Source organism: Manis pentadactyla, chromosome 4 (genome assembly GCF_030020395.1).
Source record: "Manis pentadactyla isolate mManPen7 chromosome 4, mManPen7.hap1, whole genome shotgun sequence".
Lineage (NCBI taxonomy): Eukaryota > Metazoa > Chordata > Mammalia > Pholidota > Manidae > Manis > Manis pentadactyla.
Genome location: NC_080022.1, coordinates 73344029 through 73358946, shown reverse-complemented (window position 1 = coordinate 73358946; position 14918 = coordinate 73344029). Strand labels below are relative to the sequence as shown.

Here is a 14918-nt window from a genome sequence, read left to right as displayed (position 1 = left end):
CCTTCAGGATCAACAGTAGTGTCTCACGTTACACAGATCCAACAAAAGATTTAATGCTGTGTTAGAATTAGTTTCTTTCAAACCTAAAAAATAAAGGTGGACTTTTACTACCAAAAATTCTTCAAAGAGTGAGAAAAAGAATTAGGCATTTTAAAGACAAATGCAAATACCATATATAGTACACTTTCTTTTTATCCTGACTTTAATTTCTCAGATAAACAATATGTTCACCACCCACCATAAAATATTATCTTATGTCATCCATATTCACATCAAACTCCTGTCTGTGTGAGGCCTAAGATGAATGCCCTCTGGGTCCTAGCTGTTCTTTAGCATTTCTTTTATTTCTACATAATTAATGGCAATCACATTCCTCCCAGGGTCTCTTCTGAACCTTGCCCATTCTCCTTTAGAATTAATTCCATTCCCGATTCATTACTAAGGCTGTTCCTCTTCCACAGCATGACCTTCAGTTTCCGAATCTTCATCTAGTCTCACGATCTTACAATTCAGCAGTTTCCTTCCCTAGTTTCCATCTTTTTTTTGGACTTTTCCAATCCTTCTTTCATTAAGGAAGAAATTGTATTCTTCTTAAGACTCGTCATTGCATTTGTGTTCCTAATTTTATCTCCACTTAATTATTTAACTTAAAACTTGTAATTTCTCATTTTTTCTCTTCCTAGGTTTTATCTCCTTTGGCAACAAACAACACATTGACCCTTTAAAAAAATTCTGAACTTCATTAATAGGACTTTTTCCTAAAGTTATTATGCCTGTTTACTCTTGCACTACTGAGCTTTGTGAAATAATAGTTTATACCCATCACCCTTATATCTAATTAATAGCTCACTTGTTAATCCCCATAAATTTATCCATCTACATTATTACAATTTATTTTTTGAACACAGTTGCTTGTACATAGTAGGTACTCAGTAAATAGAATTAGTTATTCAATTTAAATTGACATTCATTGAGTAACTACTAGTGCTAAGTACTACATTGGTAATATTAAAAACAGTCTCTTTTCAAAGAATTTATAATCTGGGGCTAAGAAGCATGTCAGTAAGGTAATTCATATAACAATAATATGTTTAAATAACAGCCGTATAAAAATTCTCTCAAAGCAATATACAGTTAATTGCAAATACATTTTACATTCATCAATTTCTATGGAAGTTAGTAGGAAAGAGGAACTGCTTCATGCTAGTGTACCCGAGATTTAAAAACGATGTGGGATTTCAGGTGGCACTTGAATGATTTGAGTAGGTGTGATGGGGCAAGGTTACATGAAGTCAGTCTTTAAGGTATACATAATAGCATAAGCAAAAATCCAAGTGCAGACAGGGTTAACACGTGTATTTACTCACAAGTGCACTGTTATTTTTAGGTTTCTTACTCTGCACAGCTTTGACAAGTAGCATTAAGAAAGGTGGCTGGAAATGGGGGTGGTAAATAAGAGGGGTAAACATCTTGAAGCAGTGTGTTGAAGCAAAAGATGGAAACCACAGATCTGCTCTTAGATTAGTGTAGCTCTCCTTTCCAAGACTGAAATATCCAAGATCTCAGAAAATATAAAGAATTTTGTAAAAAAAAAAAAAAAAGGCAATGTTTATATTAATGAAATTATATTAAGTAATATTTATTTGAATGTTATAATAAACACTGTTAATTGTATCTGAATCTGTTCTAAGAATGATCTGACTTCCTTACTATTTGCAGGGCATACCAGGACCACATGGAAATCCTGGGTTACCTGGATCACCAGGTCTAAAAGTGAGTGATTACAAGTATCACATCATTTTCCTGATATTATTAAAAATGGTTCTTTTCTTTTTAAATGAGGCAGAATTGAAATACAATATTAGTTTCAGGTGTATAGCCTAATGACTTGCCACTTGCATACACTGAAAAATCATCACCACAATAAGCCCGGTCACCATTTGTTACCATAAAAAATTACCAAAAATGTCTTTTTCTTGCGATGAGAACTTTCACAATCCACTCTCCCAGCAACCTTCAAATATATGTTACCATACCATTGACTCTAGCCACCATGCTACACACCACATCCTGTAATTTTTGCATTTCACAACTGGAAGTCTATTCTTCCCTATGCACTTCATCATTTTACTTATTCCTCCCTCCCACCCGCCACCCCCTCAATCACCATTCTGTTCACTACGTCTATGAGTTTTAGTTTTTGTTTTGTTTTTAGATTCTACATATAAGTGAGATAATTGTGATGTCTGTCTTTCTCTGATTTATTTCACTTAGCATAATACCCTTTAGGTCCATCCATGTTCCAAATGGCAAGATTTCCTTCTTTTTTTGTGGCTGAGTAGTTTCCATTACACACACACACAGACATATACATGCACCACATCTTTATCCATTCTTCCATCAATGGGCATTTAGTATGTTTCCATATCTGGGCTATGATAAATAATACTGCAGTGAACATAGGAATATATATCCCTTTTTGTGTCAATGTTTTCATTTTCTTCAAATACTCAGAAATGGAATTTTTAGATCATATGGTAGTTCTGTTTCTAGATTTTTGAGGTCCTTCCATACTGTTTTTCATAGTGGCTGTACCAAGTTACATTCCCACCAACAGAGCATGAAGGTTCTCTTTTCCCCACATGTTCACTGACACTTGATATTTCTGGTATTTTTGATAATTGCCATTCTAACAGGTATGAAGTGATACCTCATTGTGGTTTTCATTTGCATTTCCCTGATGATTAATGGTTTTGAGCATGCTTTTATGTGTCTATTGGCCATCTGTATGTCTTCTTTGGAAAAATGTCTATTCAGATCCTCTGCTCATTTTTTTAATTGGATTTGTTTTTTATTTTTGCTGTTGAGTTGTATGAGTTCTTTATCTATTTTGGATTTTAACCCTTTCTCAGATATATGACTTGCAAATATTTTCTCTCATTCTCTGGGTTGTCTTCATTTTGTTGATTTTTTTTGCTGTGCAGAAGCTTTTTAGTTTGATGCAGCCCCACTTGTGTATTTTGCTTCTGTTGCCTTTGTATTTGGGATCAGATCCAAAAAATATCACCAAGACTGATGTCAAGGAGTTTACTGCCTGTGTTTTCTTCTAGGAATTTCATGGTTTCAAGATTTACATTCAAATTTTAATCCATTTTTAGTTGATTTTTGTGTATGGTGTAGGATAGTAGTCTAGTTTCATTCTTTTGATGTGGCTGTCCAGTTTCCCCAGCACCATTTATTAAAGAGTCCATCCTTTCTCTATTGTATATTCTTGGCCCTATTTTCATGAATTAGTTGACCATAAATGTATGGGTTTACTTCTGTGCTCTCTATTCTTTTCCATTGATCTTTGTGTTTCCTTTTGTGACAATAATACACTGTCTTAATTACTATACCTCCATGTTATGGTTTTAAATCAAGGAACACAATGCCTCCAGCTTTTTTCTTTTTTCTCAACATAGCTGTTTGGGGCCTTTTGTGGTTCCATACAGATTTTAGGATGATTTTTCTATTTCTGTGAAAACTGCCATTGGAATTTTGATAAGGGTTGTATAATTTATATTATTTTGAGAATTTGAACATTATAACGATATTAATTCTATCAATCCATGAGTATAGAATATCTTTCCATTTATTTGTGTCTTCAATTTCTTTCATAAATGTCTTAGTAGTTTACAGAGTGTAGGTCTTCTACTGTCTTGTTTAAATTTATTTTGAGATATTCTTTCCGATGCAATTGTAAATGGGATTCTTTTCTTAATTTCTCTTTCCGATAGTTCATTGTTAATGAATAGAATGCAACATATTTTTGTACATTGATTTGTACAATATTGGTTTATTTATTTCTGTACAAAAGTTTTTCCTGAAACTTTACTGAATTCATTTACTATTTCCAACAGTTTTTGATAGAGTCTTTAGGGTTTTCTGTATATAAAATCATACTGTCTGCAAATAGTGAGTTTTACTTCTTCATTTCCAATTTGATGCTTTTTATTTCTTTTTATGGCCTAATTGCTGTGGTCAGGACTTCCAATGTTATGTTGAATAAAAGTAGTGAGTGAGCATCCTTGTCTTGTATCTAATCTTAGAGGAAAAATTTTAAGCTTTTCACCATTGAATATGATCCTAGCTGTGCATATATCTTTTAAATCCATCTGGCCTACTGTGTTGTTTAAGCCCACTGTTTCCTTATTGATTTTCTGTCTGGATGGTCTATCCATTGATGTAAGTGTCCTGTTCAAGTTTTCTACCATTATTATATTACTGTCAATTTCTCTCTTTATGTCTGTTAATTTTTGCTTTGTGTATTTAGATGCTCCTTTATATATGTATGTTTGGACTGACCCCTTTATCATTATTAATGCCTTCTTTGTCTTTTATTACAATCTTTGTTATCTTTGTTTTCAAGTCTTTTTTTTTTCTTTGTTTGACATAAGTATACTCCTTTTTACTTTTGGTTTCCGTTTTCATGAAACATCTTTTTCTATCCCTACACTTTCAGTCTGCATGTGTCCTAAGTGAGTCTCTTGGAGGCAGCGCATATATATATATATACTATATACTGGTAGGTAGATAGATAGATCTGTTTTTTTTAATCCATTCAGCCGCTCTATGTGTTTTGATTAGGAAATGTAGTCCATTTACATTTAAAGTAATTATTGGAAGGCATGTACTTATTGTCATTTTGTTTATTGTTTTCTGGCTGTTTTGTAGTTCCTTTCTGTTCCTTTCTTCTTCTTTTGCTCTCGTCCCTTATGGTTTGATGACTTTGTTTAGTATTATGCTCAGATTCCCCTCATATTATCTTTTGTGTATCTACTATAGATTTTTGCTTTGTGGTTGCCATATGGATCACATATGACAGCCTATATATATATGTATATATATATAATATATGTAACACTCTATTTTATGTTGATAAAAACTTAAATTTGAGTGCATTCTAAGCTCTGACCCATGTTCTTTGTTTTTGATGTCAAATTTTTAAAAAAGTAAAAATTTTTATATTTTATGTATCCCCTGATTGTTTTTATAGTTTTTTACTACTTTTGTCTTTTAACCTTGATACTAGCTTTATTAGTTATTGATCCACCACTTTTATAATAGTTTCCTTTACCAGTGAAATTTTTACTTTTATGTTTTCTTGTTACTAATTAATGTCTTTTTTTCCACTTAAAAAGTCTTTTTAACATTTCTTGTAAAGCTGATTTAGTGGTGATGAGCTCTGTTAGCTTCTGCTTCTCTAAAAAAAACTCTCTCTTTCACTTCTAATGATAACGTTGTTGGGTAGAGTATCCTTGGTTGAAAATTTTTTCCTTTCAGCACTTTGAATACATTGTGCCACTCCCTTCTGGCCTGGAAAAAACTTACACTGAATAATCTGCTTCTAGTTTTATGGGGACTTCCTTGTTTTTCTCTCGCTGCTTTTTACATTCTTTCTTTAACTTTTAACATTTTAATTATAATATGTCTTGGTATCTATCTTTTTGGGTTCATCTTTTTCAGAACTCTCTGGGTTTCCTGGATCTGTATGTCTATTCCCTTCCCCTGGCTAGGGAAGTTTTCAGCCATTATTTCCTCAAATAAGTTAGAAGGTCTTTAACTTATAAAGTCAATCTTGGGACATTGAGGATCCCTGTTATCTCCAGAGCAATAGTATAGTCTTGGCCTGGCAGAGATGTCCTTTTCCCTGAAAGTGTACTACACTTTGAGATTTATATAATTAATCGTAAAGTCAAGTAAAGTCTTGCTTTGGTATTCCAAAGCCTTTATTGTCAAAATATGATGACAATATATGGAAACCTCTGAAACATACAGATTATGATTTGAGTAGTTTACCGTAAATCAAGACCATTTCAGTGTGTAAATAAATAGTGAGGAAATAAAAGCTCATTTGTCTTCCTGTTTCATATTCCCCTGATATTTTCATGTGAAAAAAGATCTGTGAGGATATTTAGAGAATAATCAAGTTTTTCTGATAAATAACCTTAGGGCCTATATTTCTGAGCATACATAGTAGTATGATAGATAATAGTTTGATAGATAGTTGTATGAGTAGAGAAAAAAGAGTAGTAGAAGCATATGTACCAGGCTGGTTACCTTGAGAGGAGGTACAAGAATGGAGAGATAATTTATATACATATGGGATTAGTTAAGCATTAGGGTCTTAGTTGCTAGTAACTTTATGAACCTTTTCAGTTCATTAATTACCCTTTTGCTTATTATGGTCACACTCAGAAGTAAACATATGATAATAAAAGATAGGGGTTAAGAACACAGGTTTTGGAGTCTGACAGATTTGGGCTCAAGTCTTAGCTTTCCAGATTTGGAGGACTAAAAGCAAATTACTTGCTTAGCCTCTTTCAACTTACTTTGCTCTTCTATAAAATGAGGAAAATCATAGTACATCTTCATAAGGCTGCAGTGAAAGCTAAATAATTTAATGTGAGTAAAGCAGTTAGTATAATGCTAGAATGTGAGAAATGCTATCACTATTAATAAGTTATAGTATCATATAATTAGGATAACTTAAATATAAATTTCCTGAAGTTTTTTTTTATCATTGCCAACAATTTTATGGGCTCAATACAAAATGCCTCAGAGATTAAAAAGACTGTCTAGTTCAAGTCTAGAAGTTTAACAGTGAGAGAAAAGACAGTTAACTTCTAAAGAAATTAATTTGTTTTTTAGTTTGTGATTCTCTAGCCCTTAAGATTTATTTGGGGACTTTAAGGATGTTTAGACTAGTAAAAGGTTAAAGTAGCTATACAAGCCCAGCTCATATTCCTCCACAGAGCTGAAGTTCCAAGGGGCTTACCATCCAGCTAAGAGCCTCATATCCACATTACTAAGGAACACAGAGAACATGAGGGGGGGATTTCTACATGGCTTGTGTTCTCTTCCCCATTTATCTACCTCAACCAATAATATGTAATAGGTAATCAAAACAAACAAAAAATATGGAGAATAGGGTGAAGAGAGATGAAGGTAGAGATGTAGAAATCCATTCATTTAACTGACTTCTTAAAATGTGCATGCATATTAGAATATATTTGAGAAAATGAAGAACTTTGTATCAAATAAAAAGTACTTTCCCAAGATTAAAAACAGTGTATTTTTCAGTATTGACTAGCACAAATATGTGTCTTCAGTAAAATGATCTAGGAGAGATGAAAATTTGAATCTCAAAATTTCTCTTTAATATTATATTTAGTAGTGTGGATATAATTTTGACTATTTATAACTATTCACCAATAAAATATTTTTAGGTACCCATATATGAGGGATTTAAAAAAAGCCCTACTTCTATTTTGTGAGCAGCTAATTATACTTCATGAGGACTTAATCTTATAAACCTGAATATTGGTCTTTAATTCATATTTAATTTAATAATTTGGTAACTTTCTCCAAGATACACCAAACTAACCATGACTTGGTTTAACTGTACATACTTGTGGAGGACATTAGATTTGTGATAGGTGTTAAAAATTACCACTACTTTAACTGTATCAAATAAAGCTTGCAATGTGTGGTTTTGCAAAATCAGTTTTCCTACATATTTAATATATGTTTCAGAGTAATCTATACTAGTAGAATATTTAAGCTTTCTACTTTATAATCCTCTTATAATGTTTTTTCAAGATATTGCAAAAGATTATGGATTGCATGCTTTTGACAACAAATTTTGACATGTTAATCACAGGATTTATTTTCTTTCAGAGAAAAAAGATTTCTTTTAAATTAAGGGATTTTAGAGAATAAAGACAATTCTAGCTCTTTTTCTTTTCTCAGTTATTGTTTAGCAAAAACAACAAAGGTAGAATTATTGGCCTTTAAGAAAATTAGAACATCACTTCATCATTTGCACAAGAAATTATCTGTGCATTTCAGAAGGAATTTACCTGAACCTTTTCATAAAAGAGCAAATTACGGTAATTGAAAGTTTAGAAATATTCAACTGAAATGGGAAATGCGATGCATCATGGAACCTTTATACAAACATTTGGATTAAGGTGCTTTATAAAAATTGTTAGACCCAAAAGGTACTTTATATATAGAGTTAAATGATGTGAAGCATTTAAAACCTCTTGTGGAATGCTGGCATATAGTTGACATTTAAGAAAATTCTCTCTCCCTTCTCCTGAAAGAGCTACCTATGAGATGACTAGATCAATGAGAATGCAACTTTTAGTGAAAATACCATGTATATTGTTTGTTAAATAAAACAAAAGTAGTCTTCTGGCTCTTATTATATCTTAAGAAAGTTTAAAATTATGTTCTGTGCATAAGGCTGCTAGGGCAAAATGTGTAAATCAATTCTGGTAGTCCTCAGATTTGTTCAGATGAAGTGAACTTTCACTTACGTGTTTGTCTTTTTAAGAGGACTTTCAGTAATATGGGTGTAGGGGCCAGATCTGTTTCATCTTTGCATTTGTTCTTAGCCCAGCACCCAGTATGTCTTGGGCATTCATTAATGTTAAACTGAACCAATAAGCTGACTTAATATTAGTGATGAGGCATGGGTATCTTAAGTAAGGAGAACTAAAATTTATTAAGCATCTAATATCTGACAATTATTTTATGTATGGCACCTCATTCAATTTCATTTCAATTAAGAGTATTATTCAGAGTAGGCTTTTTCACCTTCTCCTTTGTAGAGGAGAAAACATACTCAAAGAGGTAAGTACTTAACCAAGGTAACAGTTTGTAACTGGTAGAGTTGGATTCAAAGTTGGATCTGTCTTATTCTTTCCTTTAGACCAGGTTGTCTCCCAATGTAGCAAGGAATTCCTTTATAAACACCATCTTAAGGAACCAGGGTGGGAGTGGGGTAATCTAATGGAATTTAAAGACTTTCCAAATTCATTTACGAATATTAACAAGGCATGTCTTTTCCAAGGTCCCAGCTTATCCTGTGGATACTGATAATAACATAAGCTACATGAAGAGTCCCCGAGAACTCTAGTCCCTGAGAACTATGGTGTTATACTGTTAAAAATTAGAAGAATAAAGTACCACACAAGGTTTTAGTCTTTTGGCCCTATGATACCATGTCTCTGTTTTGTATTTCTCTAAATTACAAGTCCCATTTTCCTTGCATGTTAATTAAATAAATATATTGAATATAGATGGTGACCCATTCTAAGAAGTTTTTACCGAGTCAGATTGCTATGAAACAATTTCAATCCAACATTCTGAGAATGTAGAGTGTGATAAAATTATGAAGACTGAGTGCTCCTATTATTATAGACAATAGAAACCCTCTTACAAAGAAAGGAACAGACAAAATAATACAATCCTTTGATTCTGTGCTTGTGATTTCACACATTTAAAATATGACTTAGATATATTAAAAATGCTTTCTTCTAGCTATCAAAGACTATTAGGATCATATTTAAAGGATTTAAGAGCCAATTTGGAAAGGCTTCCACTAACCAAAGAATGGTGTACTTTGAGCATTATTTAAGGATAATAACTGCAGTAAATTGAATCATATCAAATAACCTCCAAAACCATGAGTTATAATGATGCTAAAATCATAGAAACCAGAAAACTTTCATTGGTTGCCTTTACTCTCAGTTAGTGTCAGACTCTACAGATTTAAGAGCTCAGTCCCACACACACTGAGATGCCAGCCACAGATGTATTGCCAGGCTACTCACACTTTTGCCTGGCTGACTACCAATTCAGGGGTTCAGGTAATGCCCCCTCCCCCCACACATACACCTCAGGTTTGATATTTTGCTAGAACAGCTCCCAGAACTCAGGAAAATACTTCACTTAGGTTTACCAGTTCATTATAGAGGATACAACTCAGGAAAAACTAAATGGAATGGATGCATAGGGCAAGGTATTGAGGGTGGGGGCTCTGAACTTCCATGCCCTCTTCAGATATGCCACCTTCTTAGCACATCAGTGTGCTCATCAACCTGGAAGCTCTTGGAATCTCTTTGTTCAAAAGTTTTTATAACCCAGTCTCTAGCACCCCCTCCTCTCCCTGGAAGTTGGGGAAGGACTGGGACTAACTTCTCACCCTCTAATCACTTGTTTGCCTTTCTCATGACTAGCCTCCATCCTGAAGCTATCTATTGGCACCAGTCAGAGTCATCTCATTAGCACAGGCCCAGATGTGGTCCAAAGGGCTTATTTTAAATTAAAAAAGACACTCCTATGACTCAAGAAATTCCAAGCGTTTTAGGAGCTCTGTGCCAGGAAGCAGGAACAAAGACCAAATATGTATTTCTATTACATTAAAATATCATAGATGTATAATACCATTTTCAAAAAATGGTAAAGAAAAATAAAGAATAAAAATTTTCTTATAAAATTGCTTTGCTTTTCATATTGAATTGAATCTCAAGGCAACCAAATAGTTAATGAAAGGAAGTTCCTCTTTATAGAGAAAGCAAGTAAGTGAAGAAAGAAGGCTAGAATTTTAAAATCACCATTTTTGCAATCCTGATGAAGGAAAGGTTGACAAATAACAATAAAAACAACTAGTAAATCCAAAAAGTTTGAGGTAGGAGGTTGCTTGGCAGTCTTTGAAGAATAGTTTGAATGAGATAAATGAAAGGAGATAGATTATGTAAGACCTTGTAGGTAAGGATTTTCGTTGGGTTTTACTGTGTTGGATATTCATTGGAGAGTTCTAAGTAGATAAATTATAGCACTTTGCACTTTATGTTGTAGGAATATAGTTCTGCTGCCATATGGAGAATAGATTGGGGTAGGGAAAAAGTGGAGAGGTTTTGAGTTTGCAGACTAATTCACTAGTCTAAGCCCATGCTTTTGCTGATAATGGGATGGGGTAGTATGTTAACAGTGAAGATGGTGTGAAGTGGTCAAAACCTAGGTATATTTTGTGGCACAGTCAACATGATTTGCTCATGGATTACGTAGTGTAAGAGAGAAGAGTATTCAAAGATAATTTAAGGTGTAAGCAGTTGAACAGCTGGTATTGTGGGAGCTACTGTGTATTAGAATGAGGAGAAACATGGTTTCAGGTTTTTGTTTGTTTGGCTTATTTTGTTTGTTTTTTTGCTTGGGAGGAAATCAAGAGTTCATTTCTATTAGTGTGTTCAAAGGACTAACTTTTGGCTTTGGTAATTTTTTCTATAGACTATTTAATATTTCATTGATTTTAGCCCTATTCTAATATAAACATTTAGAGTTATGAATTTCCCTCTAAGAGCTGATTTAACTGCATCTCACAAAATTTGATATGTCGCATTTTCATTATCATTCAGGTTGAAATATGTGCTTTCTTCTCTGACTTGTGGGTTATTTAGAAGTATGTTGTTTCATTGAATGAAAGTTAGAAGTTTTTCTAGTTGTATTATTGTTATTAGTTTCTAATTTAGTTCTATTGTAGTCAGAGATCTCATTATGCAAAGTTCAATCTTAAAATTGATTGGGGCATTTTAAAGCCCAATATGTGATCTTTCTTCATCAATATTCCATGTGTATATCAAAAGACTATGTATTTTGCAGTTATTGGATATAATGTTCTATAAATGTCAATTAGATTAAGGTGGTTGGTGGTGGTGGTCAAATTTTTTCTATCCTAAATGAGACTTTTTTGTCTTATTACATTAATTACTGAGAGAAGTGTGTTAAAATATCCAACTATAATTTTGGATTTGTGTATTTCTCTGGTTACTGTTAAGGTAGTGTTTAGTCAGTGTTTGCTCCATGTATTTTGAAGCTCTGTGTTTTGCATGCATGTCCAAAAATTGTTATGTCTTCCTGATGAACTGACCTTTTTATCATTATCAATTCTCTCTTTATATCCAGTAATACTCCTTTTCCTGTAGTCTAGTTTGTCTGATAGTAACAGACACTACCAGCTTTTGTATGCATATTGTTTGCCTGATACACATTTTTCTTTTCCTTTACCTGTTTATATTTAAAGTTCATCTCTTATAGACAATATACAGTTGGATTTTATTTGCTTATCCACTTTGGTAATCTCTGATTTTTAATTACAGTGTTAAGTCCACTTATATTTGTATAATTATTGGTATGATTGTGTCCTGGCCTACTGTATTGTCATTTCTTTGACATTTATTCCATCTGTTCTTTGTTCCATTATTCCTCACTTTCTGCCCTCTTTGGGGTTAATCAAATATGCTTTAGTGTTCCATTTAATTTCTCTATTGGTATTTCAGTTATATCTGATCAATTGATTGGTTGTTGCTCTAGGGAATACAATATGCATCTGTAACTTACTCTAGGTTCCTTAGAGTTAAAATGGTAGCACTTCATGTAAAATAAAGACCCTCATGACATTATGTTATGTTTACCCACTACCTCCATCCTTTGTGTTTTGTTATCATTTCTTTTACATCTCTGCCATTATAAGCCCCATAATACAATGTCATGTAATAATTTTCATATTAAATAATCACTCTTTCAAAGCAATTAAGAGAAAAACAAACAAGGGAGTCATTCATATTGCCTCGTTTATTTCCATTTTCAAGGCTCTTCATTCCTTCCCACTGACCTGAGTTTCTACCTGTGTCATATCCCTTAGCTCATAGAATTTCCTTCAATATTTTTTGGAGTGCAGTTCTGCTGATATTAGAGTCTCTTGGTTTTTGTTTACCTGAAATTTACTTTGTCTACATCTTTTTGAAGGATATTTTTATAGCATATGAAAAGCTTGCTTGAGAATGTCTTACTTTCAGCACTTTAAAGATGCCTGTTCTCATCATTTGACCTCCACTGGTACCAATCAGTTATCACTCACATCGTTATTCTCTATGTGATGCATCATTTTTTATGGGTGCTTTTGAGATTTTTCTCTTTGTCTGGCTTTTAGCAGTTTGACTATGAGGCACATAGGAGTGGTTTTCCTTAAATATTTCTTGTTCGGGGCTCACAGAATGCTTTGGATCTGTAAGTTGTTGTTTCTGTTGTTATTTTTAAACGAATTTGGGACATTTTTGCCATTATCTTTTCAAATAATTTTTCTGTCCCTTTCTCTCCTTTACTTCTGGGACACCGTTTACTTGTATATTAGACTAAATATTTTGCCCCGCAGATCTCTAGGGCTCTGTTCCTTTTTGCCATGCTTTTTTCTCTCTTTTTCAGATTAGGTACCTTCTAGGGATCTGTCTTTAAGTTCACTAAACTTAACTTCTGCTTTCTCCAATATGCTTTTAATCTCATCCAGTGAATTTTTCATTTCAGAAATTGTAATCAGTTCTAGAATTTTACTTGGTTCTTTTTATATAGTTTTCATTTGTCTGCTATTTCTTTCTGTTTACTTATTATGATAAATTTTTCCTATACGTCATTGAATATATTTATAATAGTTAATTTTAAATCCTCAACTACTAATTCCAACATCTGGGTTCTCTTGGGATCTGTTTGTGTTGACACCATTTTTCTTTTACTCAGGTCAGATTTTTCATTTCTTTGTATGTCTACAAAAATTTGATTATATACCAGATATTATGGACAATACATGGAGGGACTTTAGATTCTGTTATCTTCCTCTAACATTCTTTGATGACTGCTGATTTTTGTTCTGTAGGCATTTAAATAAATGGCTCAGCACCTTAAACTTTTGCAGGTTTGGTAATTATTTTCAAGGGCAGAAATAAGTTTCTTTCAGTTTTGCTCAACTATTAATGTGAATCCATTAGTCCAAGGATATAGTACTTGCTTCTAAAGTATAGCCCTTCCTGAATTTCAATGGAAAGCTATTTACCAAAGCATTTACTATGTCCCTCTAAAATAATGTAGCTTAAACCCCAAACTGTTTCCCTTGTGATAGCCAACCATTGAAATTTATGTTTAATTATTTCAGCCTTCCAGTTGGTGCTTTCTGCTGAATTGAAGAGTCAATATCTAGGTTTTGGGAAAACTTTTCTTTCTTTCTAGGACTTTCTCCTCAATTTTTAAAAAAGTTTTTTATTAAGGTATGATTGATATACACTCTTATGAAGGTTTCACATGAAAAAACAATGTGGTTACTACATTTACCCATATTATCAAGTCCCCACCCATACCCCAATGCAGTCACTGTCCATCAGTGCAGCAAGTTGCCAGAGATCCACTATGTGCCTTCTCTGTGCTACACTGTTCTCCCCGTGATCCCCCACACCATGTGTACTAAACATAATACTCCTCAGTCCCCTTCTCCCTCCCTCCTCACATGCCCTCCCACACCCTTACCCTTTGGTAACCACTAGTTCATTATTGGAGCCTTTGAGTCTGCTGCCATTTTGTTCCTTCAGTTTTGCTTCATTGTTATAGTCCACAAATGAAGGAAATCATCTGGCATTTGTCTTTCTCCACCTGGCTTATTTCACTGAGCATAATGTCCTCCAGCTCCTTCTATGTTGTTGCAAATGGTAGGATTTGTTTCTTTCTTATGGCTGAATAGTATTCCATTGTATATATGTACCACATCTTCTTTATCCATTCATCTACTGATGGACACTTAGGTTGCTTCCATATCTTGGCTATTGTAAAAAGTACTGCAATGAACATAGGAGTGCATATGTCTTTTTGAATATGAGAAGTTGTATTCTTTGGGTAAATTCCAAGGAGTGGGATTCCCAGGTCAAATGGTATTTCTACTTTTAGTTTTATGAGGAACCTCCACATTGCTTTCCACAATGGTTGAACTAGCTTACATTCCCACCAGCAGTGTAGGAGGGTTCCCCTTTCTCCACATCCTCGCCAACATTTGTTGTTCTTAGTCTTTTCGATGCTGGCCATCCTTAACTGGTGTGAGGTGATATCTCATTGTGGTTTTAATTTGCATTTCCCTGATGATTAGTGATATGGATCATCTTTTCATGTGTCTGTTGGCCATCTGAATTTCTTCTTTGGAGAACCATCTCTTCATATCCTCTGCCCATTTGTTAATCGGGTTTTTGCTTTTGGGGTTTTGAGGTGTGTAAGTT

General features: G+C 33.6%; 1 protein-coding gene across 5 annotated transcripts in view; it reads left to right on the top strand.

The window, feature by feature from the left end:
* Positions 1-14918, top strand: part of COL24A1 (collagen type XXIV alpha 1 chain) — a 377298-nt gene that overhangs the window by 36730 nt on the left and 325650 nt on the right. For all 5 annotated transcript variants that reach the window (XM_036890301.2, XM_057500389.1, XM_057500388.1 and 2 more), the window contains one exon: positions 1720-1773. In XM_036890301.2, coding sequence (XP_036746196.2) covers positions 1720-1773 — 54 coding nt within the window. The remainder of the gene's footprint in view (positions 1-1719; positions 1774-14918) is intronic.